Source organism: Solanum lycopersicum, chromosome 3 (assembly GCF_036512215.1).
Source record: "Solanum lycopersicum chromosome 3, SLM_r2.1".
NCBI lineage: Eukaryota > Viridiplantae > Streptophyta > Magnoliopsida > Solanales > Solanaceae > Solanum > Solanum lycopersicum.
The window spans coordinates 55,307,737-55,329,630 of NC_090802.1; the positions used below are offsets into that span (position 1 = coordinate 55,307,737).

The following is a 21,894-nucleotide window of genomic DNA, read 5'->3' on the forward strand; positions in this document are numbered from 1 at the left end:
TAAATTTTTTGTTAATAGTGTCAATATTGTTTTTCTTCTAGTTTAGTTGGTGTTCTTGGTAATGAAATTCAAAACTTATTTTTACTTGTCTAAGTTTAGTCCACCAATTTGACATCCCTAATTTCTTGTGTACCATATCCTTCATCTTCTCCATTTTGGAAATGTATACTATTTAACATTCAAATGGATAGATTCAACCTAATGATTGAAAATATCAATGAATGGAGGCATCCTTGATGTTAAAACATGTATATAAGGGAGCTAATTTACAAAGAGATAATTAAGATGTGTTCTCAAGATAATAAAGGGAAGATTATAGTAATGAAATAAACATAAGTTGTGTGCCTAGATCTAAGAGCAAACAAAAGAATTTTTCTACAATAGCAGACTAATATATGTTCAATTATGCAGGACAAAATGTTGTTGCATTTGGTTTTACTAGTATGTTAAAATCCCAGAAAACCACTTTTGGTCCATCAAAAATCACCAAATCCCACTTTACTTCATACACTTCCTTGGGAACATTTGTAACAAGTGACATAAATTTGCACTTTCTTGATGTAGCAGTCTTTCTGGTTTGGTCAAATCTTGTATGCATCTCTAGCAATTGTTTGATACTTGACTTTGTGAATTCGAGTACTATCAACATTACTCGTGGAGTTATAAAGTTTGATTTTCGCGGGGCTGCCCTCAAGAAAGACAGTGAATAACCCCTATTGATTGTTGAAATTTGAGAAGAGTATTGTGTTTCAAGCCTGAAAGCAAGAATATTGCAGGGGTATTTTCGCGATACAAGATCATAAAGAAAGTTGATTTCTTTCTTCGTGAGGAGGTTGTGGCTATGTTAAACTACAGACAAGGCAGAGAAAATTGGAGAGGAAAATCTGCAAGGGATTTTCTTGCAGCCTGGTCCTCTATTTTTTGTTCACTGTCTCTTAAATCTTTACCTTGTTCAAGATTTTGTTTGTGTCTTTTTATAGCATTCCTTCTCTTCTTACTAAACATTTCTCCTGTCTGTGTTTTTTGTTTGTGTCTTTTTTGTTCACTATCTGTATTTTTTGAACTTGAAATAACAGTAACATGGGCTTCATTATAGTGAAAAAGGATATCCTAACCTCCTGCAAAACAAGAGTCATTTCATCCCTCCCTGTAGATTTCTTTTCCTGCAAATTAGTAGTGTCCTTTCCAGCCATAAGAAACTTCCTAAACAACAATATTATCTAAGGGCTTAGGAAATGGAGTACCTACATTTACTGAACCTTTAGAATATTTTGGCTCTTCCATGTATGCACTAGAGATGCAGTCTGATGATGAACCTTGCCCTATGCTGCAGTTCTTTGAAAATATCATGTTCATGTTGTTATGTATTGATTTTTGTGGTCATTCTAAACTATGTTATGAACCTTGTTTCCAGTGGTCATCTCTGGTTTGTTTGAACTACTTGTGTGTAATTTTTACATTTAAGTTTACAAAAGAAGACTGCACAAATTAAACTTTTGAAGTTTAATTTTTGAGAGTCAAAAACAAAAGACTGCACAAATGTTGTAGTCCTTATAATTTGTAATTTTTACATTGAAATTGTATTTAGATTTGGATTGGTTGTCTTACAGTGAATTCTCTCTGATTATGCACTTCCACAATTAATTCACAAACATATAATTTTATTTTAAATGCACAGGAAAATGCAGGTAATTGAATTTGAATTTGGCCAGAAGTAAACTCAATTTATTGTGGCAAAAGATGAAGAAATTTTTGTACTATTGTCATATACGTTTGAATGACACTTAGTTTTTTGGAACTTGTTGATATTAGAGATCTTTAAGCAATCACTTTCTAAGTTTTGGTTGTACATGAAATATTTCTCGAAGTTTATTTGAAATATATAGCTTCAATTTAATGATTAGTTCATTTTGTGTTTTAGGTTACTTGTATGTATGTAAATATGTTATATATATTTGTGCTACATGTAGGCTTATGAATATTGAAGTTACACTTTGTAAGTGTTGCTCTAGGTAGATAAAAAGTTACACTTTGTAAGTGTTGCTCTAGGTAGATATAGAGTTATACTTTGTAAGTGTTGCTCTAGATGAGATATAAAATCAACACTTTATAAGTGTTTCTATAGATGAGATATAAAGTAACACTTTATAAGTGTTGCTATAGTTGAGATATAAAGTATCACCTTATAAGTGTTGCAATAGATGAGATATAAAGTTACACTTTATAAATGTTGCAATAAATGACCAATAAAAGGCAACAGTTTTTAAGTGTGACCAATAAATCTGAAAAGGCTAACGCTTTTAAGTGTAGTCTAACAAAAAAAAAGGTGTTGCTAATGCACGTCTTCAAAGTGTGCCCTTATACCTATTTGGCTACACTTTATAAGTGTAGCCAAAGATGGCAACATTTAAAAAGTGTTGTCTAATGTCAAATGTTACGCTTCTTTTGGACAGCCCCTAAAAAGTGTTGCTGAATGTCCAATAGTGTAGCCTTTTATCAAAGGCCACACTTTTTGCTAGTTTAGGCTACACTTACATGGTGTTGCTGTAGACCGAAAATGATATAGTGAAAGTTATATTTTATTAGACGATTCTGATAAGGTTTTTAATAAGATGACAACAATTATATATTATTAGATATGTATATATTTTTTTCCTAAAGAGTTTTCTGATCCTAAAATTTCTTTAACAGAATGCATTAGTTATCAATGAACAACCACAAACATGAGGTTATGAATACAAGAGCTCAAAATATGGAGAGAATTAAATAATCTCAACCAATTCACTCGGAATAAAAAGAGGTTCACAAATTCTGTCACATAATTAAAACTCTCAAAATCTTAGGACTACATTATGAATGCTAATTAAGTTAGAAGGATCAAGTCTATATTTATAGAGCTCTAAACATTTTCCTACAAAAAATAGGACTAGTAAAATACTATAAAAATATTTTCCTAAAAGAAAAACCTATTAATGATAAGAAAGTTTGGGCAAATAAAACCTAAGAGGAATGGTGCGTCTTATATTTCCTTGTTTCAAAATAAGTGATATTTCTAACAAAACAATCAGCACAATTATCTCATTGCCTAGGCAATTATTAATATAGAGACAAAACATAGTTGAAGATAGTCCATATGGTATTTTGTTGATTTAAATTTGAAAACTGGTGAAGATTTTGATGTAATGCGTGACATACAAAATCCATTTACAAACAGTGTTAATTGCTGCTAAAAATATATATTACAGATATATGTTATATTAGGAAGGACTGGACACCATGTCGCTATGTATATATATTTGTATTATTTGTATCAATATATATTTACAAGATTGTCACGTTAACGTTAAAAATTCTATTAAAATCATTATAGAAAAAAAATAGTTGATATACTCAATCAAATAGTTTGCTTTCTAAGATGAATTTATATAATTTTAAAGAAGAATAAAAAAGAAGATAGAAATCGGTAATGCATGTAAGAATAAAATAAATATTTAGAAAGACAACTAGATAAAAAGAAGAAGAATGACTATTTCTCAAAAATTGAGGAAGCAATTTGATTTTCTGATAAGAACTTACAAACACTCTTCCTTCAATCATTGTTGAATTTTATTACTCAATAATTGTCCTTTAGCAAATATAAAATACAAAACATAAAAAAAAGATTATTTTCTTCATCATGAAATACAATATAGACTAGTTGACATATATTTTATGTGTTCTTCTTTTTGGTCTTTATGGCGACTAAACGAGACTTCTAGAGGCGGCTAAAATTTTTCGACCCTGACGAAATTATATTCATATATATAACCACTTATATTGAACTTTTGAGCCCATATTTAAATGTTTAATCAAAGAATCTTTATTTAAATTCTAAATTTATCACAAAATCAAACAGATTGAAATTTACTATGTCTATAAATCATGAGAGAAGCATTTTTCCTATTTTTTTTTTATGATTTGCACTGAAGAAATAAAAATAATAGGGCAAAGGACAGAAATTATATAACCATTTGTCCTTTATAAGCTTATAATTATAGAAATCCTTCAAACTAATACAATAATATTGGCGCTGATACATTAATTTGATGACGAGATACATTTATCGTTAAGTAAGATAAATTACATTTTATACATGATACGCTAATCTGATATACATTTTATACATGATGCGCTAATCTGATGCGGGAGATACGTTTATCGAATGTGCTGATATATCAATTTGTTGCGCGAAAATGAGGATTTTGGAAATTTTTAAACTAATAAGGAATAATGGTAATTAGAGAACTTAAAGATGAGATTTCTGTCATTTTTTCAAAAAAAAAATATAAATCTTATAATTTTAAATTAAAAAACTGCAAATTGTCTGATGTTGTACCGTCTTTTTCAAACAGATAAAAAAGGAAAATAGAAAAGAACAAATTGAAGGGAGGAGTACTTCATATTCATGACAGACTGTGCAAATGCAGACTGTGCAAATGCAGAGTCTTGCTCTGAGTATTGCTGGAACAGCTGCTCTTATTGTGACGTTAGGCCACTCTATGAGGATTGTTGCGTCAACAGATGCTGCCCAACATTTGCTCAGTCTCTCCTTAATATCCTTCGCCCCAACTAAGCATGGATAAAAACTCCATGAATATTATTCTTTACTTTGTAATAAATTGTACTCCCTCCCTTTTCTCTTCATGAGAAAATTTATATGTGGAATTACATTGTTCATATGTTGTTGCATGTTGTTGTTGAAAAAGTTATATATATAAATAAATGTTGTTAATGCAAGTCTTAAAAGATTACAAACACCCTCAACGATCATAATGTCTTTATTCTCTACCTACCGGAGATATTAGAAATGATTCAAAAAATAATTTTCTTTCGTCTATTGGAGTAAAATGTTCTTAACCTATTAGAAATGATTTAAATTTGTCCTTCCTTCTACCTATTATATAAAAGATCCCTTTAACATATTAGAAATGATCCGAAAATATTTTCTAATATGATTGGCTTTCTTGTACATGTATTTGCTTTAAGAAATATATGAACTATCAAGAGAATTAATCAAAGTTTATGTTCTATAAAAAATATATTGTCGTGGAATTTTAAATACGATATCATTTTACATTTTTATTTTATATAAAAATCTTGTCAGATTTAAAAGATTTGAATTGTTAGATAATGGGAAACAATATATAACTAAGATGCTAATAGAAGTAAAAATCAATTAAAAAGTTGACTTTTAATTTATTAGTTTATCAAATTTGAAGGCTAAAAAGAAATTTTAAATTTTTTTTTGACATTGTAGAAATTGTTATAAATCCAACGAAGGAGTGGATAGTCCATAAAGTAAGTACATGAACAACTATCCATATTCAGTAGGTTTTGATGAACCTTTTTGGATAAGAATGTATCTATTTTTTATGATACTTAATATGGTGACTTTTGGAGTGATTTCTCAACCTATAAATAGGGTTGTTCATTCATTATTGCATGACATACAAATGAGACTTACATATACTTGAATAAGAAGGAAAAATCCTCTTCTTCTATCTATTTCTCTTTATGATTATAGTCTTATATATATTTATGCAAAAGATTACCCCACTTTTCCTCTTGTTTGTTCCATACAAACATGTTTATATTGATGAAATCACATGTAAAAGTAAATTATAAGTGTACTAAAATAAAGATCAGTTGGCATAAATGTGATGCAAACGTGATTGAGAATTCAGGTGATTTATATGATGAAGAAATAAAGATTCTTCAAGAATTCTCTTGTGTTGCTTGTCCTCTTGATAAAATGATCATTGTACCAGCTAAGATTGGAATTGTAATCCCCCAAAATTTTTGGAACATATAAAAGGGTGAATATGGGTCTGTTCACCTGCCATGTGGATCATTTGTAACTATATGATCGATGCATCTATGCGATGGTCACATGTATTTTGTTGTCAACTTACAAATTGATTTTTGTAAGTTTGTTTGCTCGAATTGTTAAAATTAAGAGCACAGTTCCAAACTATGAAATTATATTGATAATGCTGGTTGATTTAGCAGAAATTGTATGCCTCCAATTATAGCTAAATCATGGTTATGAGAAAAAATTAACTCTCAAATAAGATTTGGTATGAGATAATTTTATTTAACATGTAGCAACACATGTATGCATCAAACCAACAAGGTTTCCTCATTAAAATTGGTTCAGGGTCAGGAACTATATAATTTTCATCAAAAATATTGAAATATGCGGTTATGATTTTAATTACTCCACCACGCACAAAGATGAACTTCCAAATAAGGTTGGAATAAATATTAGATTTTCTAACATTAGGGGGAGAGATGATTGATAGCTGAAAATTATGTGTGAGGTTAATTATGAATTATCTAGATCCTTATTAAATAAATAGGTGAACTTAAAGTTCAAGGGATAATTCAGTTGCATAATGTTGCAAATCATTTGCCAGATGAATGAACTAACCCTATGATATAATTCAGCTGCAAATGCTCCAATGTGAAGTCCTTGAAGGACAGAGTCTATGATACGCCGAAAGCGTAATAGACCAATCGATTTCAAATATAAAATTCCTTGAAGAAGAAGGGAGAAAATGATCAATATGGTCATGATAATGAGGCAAGTGCTATAAAAGAGCACATTTACATAACACTTCATAAAATCTTGAAAAAGGTTTAGGTACCTGAAAAATGAAGAGATCTCGATAAGTTATGTCTTATTGGAATCGATATCAAATAACCGTCGACCATATCTTTGATATGAGGTAGCACTCAATGATATAAATTGTGACGAGGATCTTTAATTCAAATCTGTCATATAGTGTGGACAGATAAATGGTTGGCCAAGTAAAATGCACAATTCAAGTATATTTTGTTTCACTTAGAAAAGTGACATTTTGGACTGGTAGTATATAAATCAAGGTATAATGTCAGTGGGGTACAAATAAATTATTATGTGATAGTATAACCGTAAGATATCAAATACGGTTTGTGCCTTGGGGCTTAAAGGTTTATTGCAAAAATCCTGACATTATTGGAGATGTTTTCTGCTTTGGTGGATGCAATGAGGTTTGTTTTGATCTGGCAACATATGAAAAACTTGAATGCATGTAATGAATAATTGTAATGTCTAGCTAGAAAATGAAGGTTATATGAAAATCCTTGAAACAATCGAGGTGTCTGAAGCATATAAGAGTTTGAAAGAAACTTTTTCAATAAAGCTTCAAGAATCCTTATATGGATTGAAATAGTCAAGGAAAAAAAGGGTACAAAAGAATGACCCTAATTGTCCTTGTATTTTTATGAAAAGATCTTGGTAAAACAAAATTTTGTCTTGACCTATAGATTGATAATTTGACAAATGAAATATTTGTCTGACAGTGCACATACACTGAAAAGTTTTTAATCCATCATTAAGTACCCTAATGATTATGAGATCACTTGACATAAATGATGATTCAGTTTGATCTCAAAAGAAAGATGAAGAGTTTCTTGGTGATGAAACTCTATATCTTGGTGCAATCACGGCACTAGTGCATCTTACTAACAATATTTGACCAGATATTTGTTTTGCAGTAAATTTACTGGAAAGGTTCAGTTTCTCCCCGATAAAAGGACATTGAAATGGTGTTGAGCACATGATTGAATATCCTTGAAGGACCATAGTTATATGTTTATCCTATTCCCAGGAATCCAAGACAAAATTGATTGTTTATGCAGATGTAGAATATTTATCTGATCCGCAAAAAGCACGATCTCAAACACGCTATTTATTTTCATGTGGAGGCACAATAATATCTTGGCAATAAATAAAGCAAATGTTGCTACACAAAAATAAAAGTCGTCCATGAAATAAGTCGAAAGTGCGTCTGGTTGAGATAAATGACACACCATATTCAAGAAATGTGTGGTTTTTCTTTGAAAAAGAATATACCAACCACAATGTACGAAGATTGGAGACATCATCACAAGAAATTAAGTGATGTTTAAATCAGGGGGAGTATAATACGCGTTGCACTCTTTTTTTCTTGACCGAGGTTTTTTCCCACTGGGTTTTCCTGGCAAGGTTTTTAATGAGGCAACAAATAATGCGTATCAAAATATATGTGTACTCCTTTTCCTTCACTAGAATTTTTTCCCACAGGGTTTTTTCTAGTAAGTCTTTTAACGAGGCACAATATATATAGACATCCAAGGAGGAGTGTTATAAATCCATTGAATGAGTGGATAGTCCATAAAGTAAGTACATGAACAACTATCCATATTTAGTAGGTTTCATGAACTTTTTTGGATAAGAATGTATCGATTTATAGGGTTGTTCATTCACTATTGTATGACATACAAATGAGACTTACATATACTTGAATAAGAAGGAAAAATTCTCTTCTTCTATCTATTTCTCTCGTCTTCTTCTTTTTATGATTATAGTCTTATGAGCTTGATTTTATAACAGAAATGTTATATTTATTAATATAATATATTAAGATAGCACGAAATATGAGCATATTAAATAGTATTTGATAAAGATATTTTTAGGCAAAAAAAGGATAAAATTAAACCATTTTAATAGATATTTTTATCCAATAGGTAAAGAGTCCATTATTGAACTATTTGTATACATTAAATTTATTTAAGTCAATATGTAGAAGGAAACACATTTTTAGACCATTTCAAAATATTAAGTTTTTTTTAAAACCAAATTAGTGAAAAAACTATATTTCATAATAATTCTAATATGTTAAAAAGGGTATTTTTGAACTCTACCGAATGAAAAATTATGCAAAGTGGCCATTGAAAAAAATTAATTACACAAAAAGTAGCCGCTCGGCTATTTGGTTTAAAAAATGGCTAGTCGACATATTTGGCCATTTGGTCTTCTATTTTAATCTTTCATTTCTTTGTTTTTTTTGGCTCTGTTATTTATATTTAATATAAATTGTTGTTTGCATTTTTTTCTTGTTGCTTTTTTTTTAAAAAAAAAAAGTCTTTTATAATTACATTTTTTTGGGAAAAAAAGATTTATGTCATCTTTTTAATTAATAAAGTGGAACGTGATAATTAAATAAATATTGACATTAATAAAGAGTGTTAAAATCTTTATCGGCATTAGTTAAGCGTCATTAGAACAAATGTCGCTAAAGGCTTTAGGAATATAAAAAGAGTGTTAATTGCTTTTAAAAATATATATTACAGATGCATTCTACATTAAGAAGGACCGGACACCATGTCGCTACGTATATATATTTGTATTATTTGTATCAATATATGTTTAAAAGATTATCACGTTAACGTTACAAATTCTATTAAAATCATTATAGAAAAAAAATAGTTTATTTACTCAATCAAATAGTTTGCTTTCTAAGATGAATTAATATAATTTTAAAGAAGTATAAAAACAGAAGATAGAAATTGGTAATACATGTAAGAATAAAATAAATATTTAGAAAGGCAACTAGATAAAAAGAAGAAGAATGACTATTTCTCAAAAATTGAGCAAGCAATTTGACTTTCTTGTTAAGAACTTACAAACACTCTTCCTTCAATTATCGTTGAATTTTATTACTCAATAATTGTCCTTTAGCAAATATAAAATACTAAACATAAAAAAAAGATTATTTTCTTCATCATGAAATACAATATAGACTAGTTGACATATATTTTATGTGTTTTTCTTTTTGGTCTTAGTGGCAGCTAAATGAGACTTTTAGAGGCGGCTAAAGTTTTTCGAGCCTGACGAAATTACATTCATGTATATAACCACTTATATTGAACTTTTGAGCCTATATTTAAATGTTTAATCCTAAGAATCTTCGTTTAAATTCTAAATTTATCTCAAAATTAATCAGATTAAAATTTACTATGTCTATAAATCTTGAGAGAAATATTTTTCCTGTTTTAATTTGTTTTATCTTTTTTGATTTGCATTGAAGAAATAAAAAAATAAGGCAAAGGACAGAAACTATATAACCATTTGTCCATTATAAGCTTATAATTATAGAAATCCTTCAAACTAATACAATAATATTGGCGCTGATACATTAATTTGATGGCGAGATACATTAATCGTTAAGTAAGATACATTACATTTTATACATGATACACTAATGTGATGCGCGAGATACATTAATCTAATGCGCGAAATTGAGATATTTTGAAAAAATTTAAACTATTAAGGAATAATGGTAATTAGAGAACTTAAATATGAGATTTTTGTCATTTTTTCAAAAAAATAATAAAATATTATAATTTTATATTAAAAAACTTCAAATTGTGTGATGTTGTACCGTCTTTTTCAAATGGATAAAAAAGGAAAATAGAAAAGAACAAATTGAAGGGAGGAGTACTTTATTTTTTTTCGTCAACTAGGAACTACTATATATAGCCCTTCCACTAACAAAGTATAAAGCACAAATTAAAGAAGAAAAGACATAGAAAAGAGAGACATGATGAAGAAAAATAACAATATGTTGATTGTAATATTAATGATGATGCTAGTATTCATATTCATGACGGTCTGTGCAAATGCAGAATCTTGCTCTGAGTATTGCTGGGAAAGCTGCTCTTACTGTGATGTTAGGCCACTCTATGAGGATTGTTGCATCAACAGATGCTGCCCAACATTTGCTCAAGTCTCTCCTTAATATCCTTCGCCCCAACTAAGCATGGATAAAAACTCCATGAATATTACTCTTTACTTTGTAATAAATTGTACTCCCTCCCTTTTCTCTTCATGAGAAAATTATGTGTGATTTTACATTGTTCATATGTTGTTGCATGTTGTTATTGAAAAGTTATATATATATATATATATATATAAATAAATGTTGTTAATGGAAGTCTTCCAAGATAACAAACACCCATAACGAACATAATGTCTTCATTCTCTACCTACCGGAGATACTAGAAATAATTCAAAAAATAATTTTCTTTCGTCTATTGGAGTAAAATGTTCTTAACCTATTAGAAATGATTGAAATCATTCCTATTATATAAAAGTTCCCTTTAACATGTTAGAAATGATCCAAAAATATTTTCTAATATAATTGGCTTACTTGTAGAAGTATTTGCTTTAAGAAATATATGAATTATCAGGAGAATATATTCTAAGTTTATGTTTTATAAAAAAATATTGTCTTGGAAGTGTAAATATGAGATCATTTAACATTTTTATTTTATACAAAAATCTTGTCAGATTTAAAAGGTTTAAATTATTAGATAATGGGAAACAAGATATAACTAAGATGCTAATAGAAGTAAAAATAAATTAAAAAGTTGACTTTTAATTTATTAATTTATCAAATTTGAAGGCAAAAAAGAATTATTTTTTTTTGACAATGTAGAAATGTTATATTTATTAATATAATATATTAAGATAGCACGAAATATGAGCATATTAAATAGTATTTAATATTTGATGAAGATACTTTTAAGCAAGGATAAAATTAAACAATTTTTCATAGATATTTTTATCCAATCGGTAAAAGAGGCCATTATTGAACTATTTCTATACATTAAATTTATTTAAGTCAATATGTAGAAGGAAAGACATTTTTAAATCATTTCTACATATTGTCACACCCCTTTTTCGCGCAGCGGCATTAAGTTTTTTCCAACTTAAGTGACATTTTGAAAAGGGATTATTTTATTTCAGAGTCGCCCCAACTAAGCATGGATAAAAACTCCATGAATATTACTCTTTACTTTGTAATAAATTGTACTCCCTCCCTTTTCTCTTCATGAGAAAATTATGTGTGAAATTAAATTAAATTGTTATATATTGTTATTGAAAAAGTTATGTATATATATATATATATATATATATACATATATATATACATATATATATATATATACATATATATATATATATATATATATATATATATATATATATATATATATTGTTAATGGAAGTCTTCCAAGATAACAAACACCCATAACGAACAGAATGTCTTCATTCTCTACCTACCGGAGATACTAGAAATAATTCAAAAAATAATTTTCTTTCGTCTATTGGAGTAAAATTTTCTTAACCTATTAGAAATGATTGAAATCATTCCTATTATATAAAAGTTCCCTTTAACATGTTAGAAATGATCCAAAAATATTTTCTTATATGATTGGCTTACTTGTAGAAGTATTTGCTTTAAGAAATATATGAATTATCAGGAGAATTTATTCTAAATTTATGTTCTATAAAAAAATATTGTCTAGAAAGTGTAAATACGATATCATTTAACATTTTTATTTTATACAAAAATCTTGTCAGATTTAAAAGGTTTAAATTGTTAGATAATGGGAAACAATATATAACTAAGATGCTAATAGAAGTAAAAATAAATTACAAAGTTGACTTTTAATCTATTAATTTATCAAATTTTAAGGCTAAAAAGAAAATTTAATTTTTTTTTGACAATGTAGAAATGTTATATTTATTAATATAATATATTAAGATAGCACGAAATATGGGCATATTAAATAGTATTTAATATTTGATAAATATATTTTTAGGCAGAAAGAGGATAAAATTACACCATTTTTAATAGATATTTTTATCCAATAGGTAAAAAAGGCCATTATTGAACTATTTCTATACATTAAGGAGCCGTTTGGTAGGATGTATTAATTAAAATAGTCCTTAGATTAAAATTTAACCCCCCTAATACAATGTTTGGTTACCCAATTCAACTCAAACATACTAATACATGGATAACTTAATACATCATATGTGGTCTTATCTAATACCAAGGATACCTAGGGATTACTAATCCAAGGTTTACTGATACTTGGACAAGGAAACGAAATGACTGAATTGCCCCTCAATTTCTCTATATATCCTTTAGAATTGGTAAATAATTCACGCTACTCTACTTTTTGGCGCCTTTCTTTTTTCTTTCGCGGTCTTTTTTCGTCTTTGGTTATGGAGAAGGCATAGCGTGTAGGGTTAATTTCTGAACGACATCATCACTATTAGTTTTGTAAGGTTTATACAGGTTTGAACTTTTTTCTTTTCTTCTTTTCTTTTGTTCTTGTCCTAAATGGTTGTAAATAGGTGAATTTAAATGTCCTTGCAAATTAATTAGTATTTTGTAGGTTGAAAGTTTCTGAAAAACATCGTCACCATTAGTATTTATGCTTAAAATTTAAAGGTTTCTTTTCATATTGTGTGTATTGATTTTGTCTAATTTTTATGAAAAACTTAGGTGTTGTTATGGATCTTCAACGTCTTTCGAGTACTGATTATATTATTCTTGAGGAGATAATGTGCCAACAGTTTCTTGTAGTCCTTATTTGCCTTTTTATGGCTATTCATAGTCATTCACTAACAAGGCAATACAGAAATGTGCATGAGATTAGGTATCATATGAGTGTCCGATTACCAAAAGTAATTTCTCACTTAAATTGTATTATAAATGATAGTGATATTGTATGTATTGACAAGTTAAGAATGGATAGAAATGCCTTTCATAATTTAGTTCTATTAACTAAGGATGTCGGAGGTTTGACTGATGGTAAGTATATGTCAAGAAGTGAAAAGCTAGCAATGTTCTTAAACATCTTGGCTCATCACGAGAAGAATAGATCTATCAAGGTCGATTATATTAGATCCGGATGGAGCGTAAGTCAAGCTTTTAATGAGTGCTTGAGAGCTATACTCAAACTAACTCCACTGTTCCTTGTCAATCCTAAACCGATCCTTGAAAATGAGATTGAAGATCGATGGAAATGGTTTAAGGTAGGTGAGATTAATTTTAGTATTTATTTATGATTGAATAATGTAATTTACTAAGAATTCATTCTAGTATGAGGTAACTCTATATTTTTTATAGGGTTGTTTAGGTGCACTAGATGGTACTTACATTCACATTAGAGTTCCATCTGTGTACAAACCAAGATACAGGACAAGGAAGGGAGATATAGCTACTAATGTATTGGGAGTTTGTGATAGAAATCTCAATTTTACTTATGTGTTACCTGGTTGGGAAGGATTAGCTGCTGATGGTCGTGTATTACGAGACGCTGTAGTGCGGCGCAATGGTTTAAAAATTCCCGAGGGTATTCCATGTACATATGCATATAAGAACATAAAAAGAATGATGTGTTTAATTTTTTGAGAAGGTAACTGTACATGAAAAGAATAGAAAAGTAAATAAATTTTATGTTTATATTATAGGTAATTATTATTTATGTGATGGAGGATATACAAATGGAAAAGGTTTTCTTTCACCTTACCGAGGATATAGATATTGGTTAAGGGATTGGTAAGGTGACAACCCCCCACCTCGATGTCGAGAAGAACTTTTTAATATGAAACATGCTAGGGCTCGTGATGTTATCGAAAGGGCGTTTGTTCTCTTAAAAGGGCGTTGGGGAATTCTTAGGAGTTCTTCGTGGTACTCTGTTAAAGTTCATAACAGAATTATAAGTGCTTGTTGTTTGATTCACAACTACATCCGTAGTGAGATGGATGTGGATCTTTTAGACATGGATATGGAAGAACAAGTTGAGAATCAACCTGAACATATTGATCTTGTTGAATCGTCTGAAGAGTGGACCACTTGGAGGGATGAGTTGGCTCAATCAATGTGGAATGCAAGATCTAATCTGTGATGACATGTTAAGTTTTTTTTGTTTTTTTTTTGGATGAATTTAGCTAGCTTGGGCTTTAAGGTCAGCCTTTATGTTTTAGATTTTATACTAGTTAATTAAGAATCTTGAATCCTTTTTGTAACTTTTGGAATCTGTTGTTATGAAATTTGTGATTTTCTTAATATGTTATAATTGTTACTCTTCATCACTTCCTCTAATAGTAAACTTTGACTTTATTTTACAACTCCAATCTCCTAAAACTAAAAGAACCCTGCAACACTAGTGCAGATTATAATTTCTGAAAGTTGATAGAGGAAATGAAAACTAAATGATGAGTATGCATATGTATAGAAAAGAATTAGTATTGTTCTTCCTATCTTTGATTTGCAGCAACCATGAAGATGGTCATTAGAGAAAGGAACAAATTGATAATGTCTACATGCAAGACTATAGAGAAAGGAATTTACCTATGTATTGTAGAAAATTTATCTACTTGAAGCTAGTCCGTTTCTCGGTCTAATTCCACTTGTGAATGTTTGCATGAACATCTGTTGAATGCAATATCTTTTAAGCTTCTAATATGGAGAGCCTAATGCTTTCGGAATATATCAGTTTCTCCTATATTTTGTTTTTTTATATATAAAGTTTTCTAGAAACGGTTCTTGATTTCATGACAAGGTTATATATTTGTTCAACTATTCTATGTGTGGATTATAGTTATTATCATTAGTGTTTTCTTCCTATTCATTTTTATAATCTATTCCCAAGAATATAAAGGCCAAATGAGCAGTCAAACATCTGCCCACACATCAAAAAGATCAAGAAATTCAACTCCTCCGACTAGAAGGACATGGATTGTAGCAGAAGAACGAACTCTTATAAATGGATTAAAAGAGTTATGTGTTAATGGTTGGAGAGGTGATAATGGAACCTTCAAGCCTGGATACCTAAAGGAATTAGAATGTTATTTATGTGAACATCATCCTAACAGCGGATTAAAAGGTGAACCACATGTCTTATCTAAAATAAGATATTGGAAGAAATGTCACGCAAGTATAGCTATGCTAAAGAGCCGAAGTGGATTGAGATTTCAATACAGTGATGGAGCTATAATAGTTGATGATCCAAAATTTTGGGATGACTTCATAAAGGTAATTAATACTTTATTAAAGTTATTATTAGTATAAGTATTTGTGCATTCGTGTCAACCCAAACATAGCGAGAGATATTAGTTGTTCATGATTATAGTTATGTATTTATATATGTGTTCTGAAAGAGTTATTAACTGAGTTATACTATGTTGGTTTGTTTTATTTTGTGATTGTTTTCTAGGTTGATCCAAATACCAAAAACATGAATACGAAAAAATGGCCGATGTTTGTGGATTGGGAGGAAATCTTTGGCAAGGATAGAGCAATAGGGGAATTTGCAGAAGGCCCATTAGATGCTGTTGAGGATATTCAAAGGAGTCAATCCTTAGTAATGTTTAACGATATGAGTTTGGGATTTCCTATTGATCTTGATGGCGATGAAGAAGCTGGTTCTAGTCATAGACCTAATGTGACTAAGGGAGAAGCTGAAAATGCTACTGGAGCTACTACATTTCCTGAAGCATCTCAAAATAAAAGTGCTGAAGCATTTGAACCTGAAGAAGCTGGATCTCAACAAACCAATAAATAAGGTGAGTATACCAAAAGGTCGTCTAATGTCAATGAAAAGGAAAAAAAGCAAGAAAAGAAAAAGGATTTCGGAGAATGATACTGAGGTATTTCTTAAGGGTATGGTTGAGGTTTTAAAAAACTTTACTGACAGCCAAGACAAACAAATGGGTGCCTTGATTGACAAGATTGGAAATCGTGACCAATCTGATCTTCGTGATCAAATTTATTCCATCATTGAATCCCCTATGTTTGAGTTGTACTCCATAGAGCAACGCATCAAAGCAACGATGATTCTTTGTGATGACGTCAAAAAGATGGAATTATTTATACGCAGGGGTGAACTTGAGTGTCAAACTATGATGTTTATGATGATCAATGATAAACTTTGAAGTATGGTAGACTTCAAGATAAGTGGAAAGTTCATTTTGCTAGTTTTGCTTAATTAAAGACCTTTAAATATTTGAGTGTAGTGTCAATTTTTGATACCTCGAATTATGTCCTATATTGGAAATGATAGGCGTAAGACGGACACGAGGACAGTAGCTTTTGTGTAACTAGAATCTATGGAAACACTTGAATGTGGTGTAACTTGTAATAAACTCAAAATGATGTATGTAAATGTGTTTATTTGACTTGCTTTTGTCAATTGATGTATATGATTCTTGCTTCTCTTTTTCTCTTTTTCTCAGTATATACTGAAATGTAAAATGTGTTGTGAATGGATGTTGGATATATATATTCCTTCTTTTGTGTTGTACTTTGTTCGTTCTTTTCCGTTGTTGTTATTCACTTCAAAGTCAAGCTGATATAAGTGAGCATGAGTTGTTTGGCCTTCTGCATTTGCTCACTGCACTTATTTTGAGTGGTTATTTAATTTCCATTTAGCTCTAGTATATAACCGAATGCACACCCCTAATTAACACGCGTTGGCTACGTGTCACGAAGCAACGATGTTCGTGTCGATCACTTTCTCAAGTCAAAAAAAGTGATTTTCAGATATCTTAAGAGCAAAGATACAGGAAGAGTCTTTCGATGAAAGCAATAGAGAAGGTAATAATAATAGTAGTATAAAGGACAAAAGCGCATTTTTTTTTGGCTTAAGAAGAAGGAATTGAAATTCACAACAACGATGAGAGTAATTCGAAGTAGAGCAATACTGATAGTACTTTTTCTGCTTTCTGCGTTTGGGTTAAGCGAACAGGGAAAATCAGGAGGATTCTGCACTGAAGACAAGAACTCCTTCTCAAGCTTCTCCCTTCGGACAAAACTGACACTTTGACGTGCAGCCAAAATAGACTTTGGATTCATCTTGAAACTGCTGAAAGAAACCTCAAACCTGCAAAAAGGGGTTCGTTTTTTATTTTTGCACCATTGTCTATGATAGAATAGCAAAGAAAATTATTAAAATTTTATACAGGCTTGCAACTTCTTACTACCGGCCATTTGTTCTGCTTTCATCAAAGTGATACGATGCGTTCGTATTCAAGTCATATCAGTAGCCTTCCTCCCTTACTATTGTATGATGCTTCTGGTCTATTTTAGGAATAAGCTTGAATTTCATTACAAACTTCGCCAAATTTGCTTAAAGATAGTTATTACTGGCACTTACAAGATGTTAATTCCATGCAACTTAAGAACTAGGAGAAGAATTGGGACTTGCATATTTGTTATCCATCAAATTTTAAAGGCTGATTTGGTTTATGACAAATGAAGTTTTACAGTGTTCAATATTTGAGTTAGAGACAATGTAGCAGGAAAGCTTCAGGTGGCTTTCTCTGGTTGCTTAATTTTGCTAACTTTATATGAAGTTGTGATCAAACTATATTTCTTTTAGCATCAGAAACTTCTGTTGTTGTCCACCTTACTTGAACTTTAGTTTTATTTTATATTTTCTTGTTTTCTTAAGAGAAGAGGGAGGTACGCATTTGTCGGGATACTTAAAATAACGCCTTCTCATTTATGACTTGAGGTTCCCTCAAGTGAATTAAGTTTGTTGAGCACTTCATATTCAAGTTGTAAACGTAATAGATATGGTAATTACATGAAATAGATAACATAATAACTCAAGGGTAAAATTGGAAAAAAATTATTTTTTGGAGTTTTAAGCCAAACACAAGATTTGAATAAGCAATAAACCAAACATTGGATAAAAAATAATCTCTGCATTGCTAATTCCCGCATTACTAATCCCTGCATTACTAATCCATGCATTAATCCTTATTGTACCAAACGACTCCTAAATGTATTTAAGTCAACAAGTAGAAGGAAAGACATTTTTGAATCATTTCTAAATATTAAGTTTTTTTAAAACCAAATTAGTGAAAAAACTATATTTCTTAATAATTCTAATATGTTAAAAAGGGTATTTTTGAACTCTACCGAATGAAAAATTATGCAAAAGTGTCCATTGAAAAAAATTAATTACACAAAAAGTATCTGCTCGGCTATTTGGTTTAAAAAATGGCTAGTCGACATATTTGGCCATTTGGTCTTCTTTTTTTGATCTTTCATTTCTTTTTCTTTGGCTCTGTTATTTTAAAAAAAACTGTTTGCATTATTTTCTTGTTGCTTTTTTTTTTCAATAAAAAAATTCTTTTTATAATTACATTTTTTTTGGGGGGAAAAAAAGAAGATTTATGTCATCTTTTTAATTTATTAAAGAGGAACATGATAATAAATTAATATAGACATATTATATGTATAATACTAAGACACAATTATACACCATTTATACAATATCGAGATACTACATGTCTAATTATACAATATCAATACATATTTATATAATATTAATTTGCATTTATACATCATATATATAATGTCGATACATCACATAATTATCTATACAACATTAATACACATTTATATAATATTGATTCACGTTTATACACCATTTATGGAATATTAGTTCGTTACATAATTAATCTATACAATATCGATACATATTTATACACATTTATACAATATCAATACATGAAAAAAGTTGCATGTTAAAAGAACAACTAACGCTCTATTACTAATCCCCTTTCGTACACTTTTTCAAATTTATGTACAAATGATTTGTGTATCGGTTATACATCCATCTTATTTTATTTTATATTTTAATGAAAAACTCTATAGCAAAGAGAAAAATCAATCCCTAGAAAATGATTTTCTAATCCCTAAAAGACAATAGCGACCAAAAAAAATTAATCATCATCCCATTTATGTAGCCTCTACCACGGAAGGTGTTAAAAGCAGTTAATGAATATTAGTTAGTTAAATAACTAACACTTCAAAAGTTAGTTAGTAAGTCTATTTTGTATTTTCCAGATTAGTAGTTAAACTAGTTTGTTGCCTCGTTTATCGTGCTGATAAAAATTAGTTAGTATCCTTTTTCTGCTTCTGATTGCTATATAAGCAGTGAATATGTAAGGAGTTTAACAGATCAATACAAAATTTCTTCTTCTCTCTTCTTCATGTTCTAGCTTTCTCTCTAAAGGTTCTTTAATGGAATTGTGAGCTTGAATGCTCACTACCTTTTGTTCATGGTATCAGAGCAAAGTAGTATGTGGAGTTAGTTGAGTTTAGATCTCTACTAGTTGGTGAAATTCGTAGCTTAAAGATCTGTAGAAATGGTGGGAGTGAAGATAGATCAGAATGATCCTTTATACATTGGAAATTCAGACAATTCAAGTGTTGTGTTTCCAATTAAGTTGATTGGATCTGAGAATTAGGGAGTTTGGAGTAGGGCGATGAGGATTGCACTACTAGGGAAGAGAAAGTATGGTTTTGTAACTGGTGCATGTACCAGAGCTTTGTACAGAGAAGAACTGCATGAGCAATGGAAAACTTGCAATGCGATTGTGTTGTCTTTGCTGATGAACACAGTTAGTGAAGATCTTCTTAGTGGTATCGTCTATGCCACAAATTCTTTCTCAGTGTGGAATGATCTCAAGGAAAGATTTGACACGGTAAATCGAGTAAGGATCTATCAATTACATAGAGATATCACCACTCTTTCACAAGTTACAAATACTATATCTCATTACTTCTCAAACTTAAAAATACTGTGGAATGAATACGATGCTATAGTTCCAAATCCATGTGGTGCTTATCCTCAATCGAAGGTATATAATGATCATCTGGAGCAGATAAGATTGATTCAATTTCTGAGTGGCCTAAATGAATCATATGATCAGGCTCGCAGACAAATACTACTTAAAGGGACTACACCATCTATGAATCAAGCTTATGTTATGATTATAGATGCTGAGATCCAACACTCAAGTTATATGGCTAATGGAATTGAGAAGCCAAGTTTTATGACGATGAATGTAAACAGGAATCAGGGAACTGGAAAGGAACACTACAAAGGGAAGAAGTGTGATTACTATCATTTCCTTGGCCACACCAAGGATAACTGCTACAAGTTGATTGGATATCCAAGTGACTGGAAACAAAGGAAGAAACAAGGCTATGGAAATGGGAATGGAAACATGAGAAATGGTACAAGACAAATCAATTCAATGGCTATAAAGGACAAAGTTCAAGAAATACTGGTGGATACGGAAGAGGATATCAGTCAGCAAACAATATCTCTAATGACCACTGTGATCATCCTAATACTGCATCAACTAGTCAGGTGGAAAACAGCAACCTGCCAAAGGTGCCAATGGGAAAAACATTTACTGAGAAGGAGTACAAACAAATAATGGAGATGTTAAACAGGGATGTGCAAGAGACAAAACAAGTCAAATATGACAGGTATTACTACTTGCTTAATGACAAATTCTATTATTCAAGATTGGATTGTTGATTCAGGTGCAACTCATCATATCAATGCAAACAAACAATTACTGACTAGGAGACATGAATTCACCAAGTCACAAAAGAATCAAGTTCATCTTCCAACAGGTGACAAGGTTACAGTTAGTCATATTGGTGAAACACCTATATTTGACAGTGAAGTGACTAGAAGTGTCTTGCATGTACCAGATTTCAATTCAGTTTGTTATCAGTGTCAAAGATTACAAGGGAACTAAACTGCTTTGTATCATTTTATCCTGACTTTTGTGTGTTTCAGGACCTCTGCAGTGGCAGGGTGAAGGGGATTGGTAGAGAAGAAGGAGGATTATACAGTTTTAAGGCTGACTTTACATCTAAACAGAAGGAGGAAATAAGGTGTGCTCAGGAAATAGTAGTTGCAGGAGCTAAAATACACGACACAAATCTATGACATAGAAGGTTAGGACATCCATCTCAACAAATATTGAGACATATCGAATTATGTACAAGCAGTAAAGGTGATGAAGTATATACACATTGTCCTGTTTGTCCTTTAGCCAAGCAAACTAGACTTACTTTTCCTATTAGTACTACTAGAGCATCCATGATGTTTGATGTTGTTCATATGGATCTATGGGGACCTTATAAGACCCCTACTATAGATAGAAAGCATTACTTCTTGACAGTAGTAGATGACTATAGTAGATTTGTATGGGTTCATTTGTTGTAGTTAAAATCTGAAACCATTGTGGCTATCAAAAATTTATTTTCAGTGATTAAGACTCAGTTTGATTCTCATGTCAAAATTGTGAGATCTGACAATGGCACAGAGTTTCTTAATTCAAAATGTAGAGATTTGTTCAATCATCTAGGA

General features: G+C 30.3%; 1 protein-coding gene and 2 pseudogenes across 1 annotated transcript; 2 read left to right on the forward strand and 1 right to left on the reverse strand.

Moving 5' to 3' along the window:
• Positions 1-445: 445 nt before the first annotated feature.
• On the reverse strand, positions 446-1,412 carry LOC138347770 (uncharacterized; annotated as a pseudogene).
• An 11,113-nt stretch (positions 1,413-12,525) lies between these two features.
• On the forward strand, positions 12,526-16,642 carry LOC104646504 (uncharacterized; annotated as a pseudogene).
• On the forward strand, positions 13,451-14,117 carry LOC101259419 (uncharacterized). The gene is made up of 2 exons (XM_004235413.2): positions 13,451-13,738; positions 13,833-14,117. The coding sequence occupies exons 1-2, from the start codon at positions 13,451-13,453 to the stop codon at positions 14,115-14,117; spliced, it is 573 nt and encodes a 190-aa protein (XP_004235461.2).
• Positions 16,643-21,894: the final 5,252 nt, after the last annotated feature.

Coding starts and splice junctions, on each gene's coding strand:
- LOC101259419 (XM_004235413.2), top strand. CDS start 13,451: ATGGATAGAAATGCCTTTCATAATTTAGTTCTATTAACTAAGGATGTC. Junction 13,739..13,832: donor ATCGATGGAAATGGTTTAAG/GTAGGTGAGATT, acceptor TATTTTTTATAG/GGTTGTTTAGGTGCACTAGA.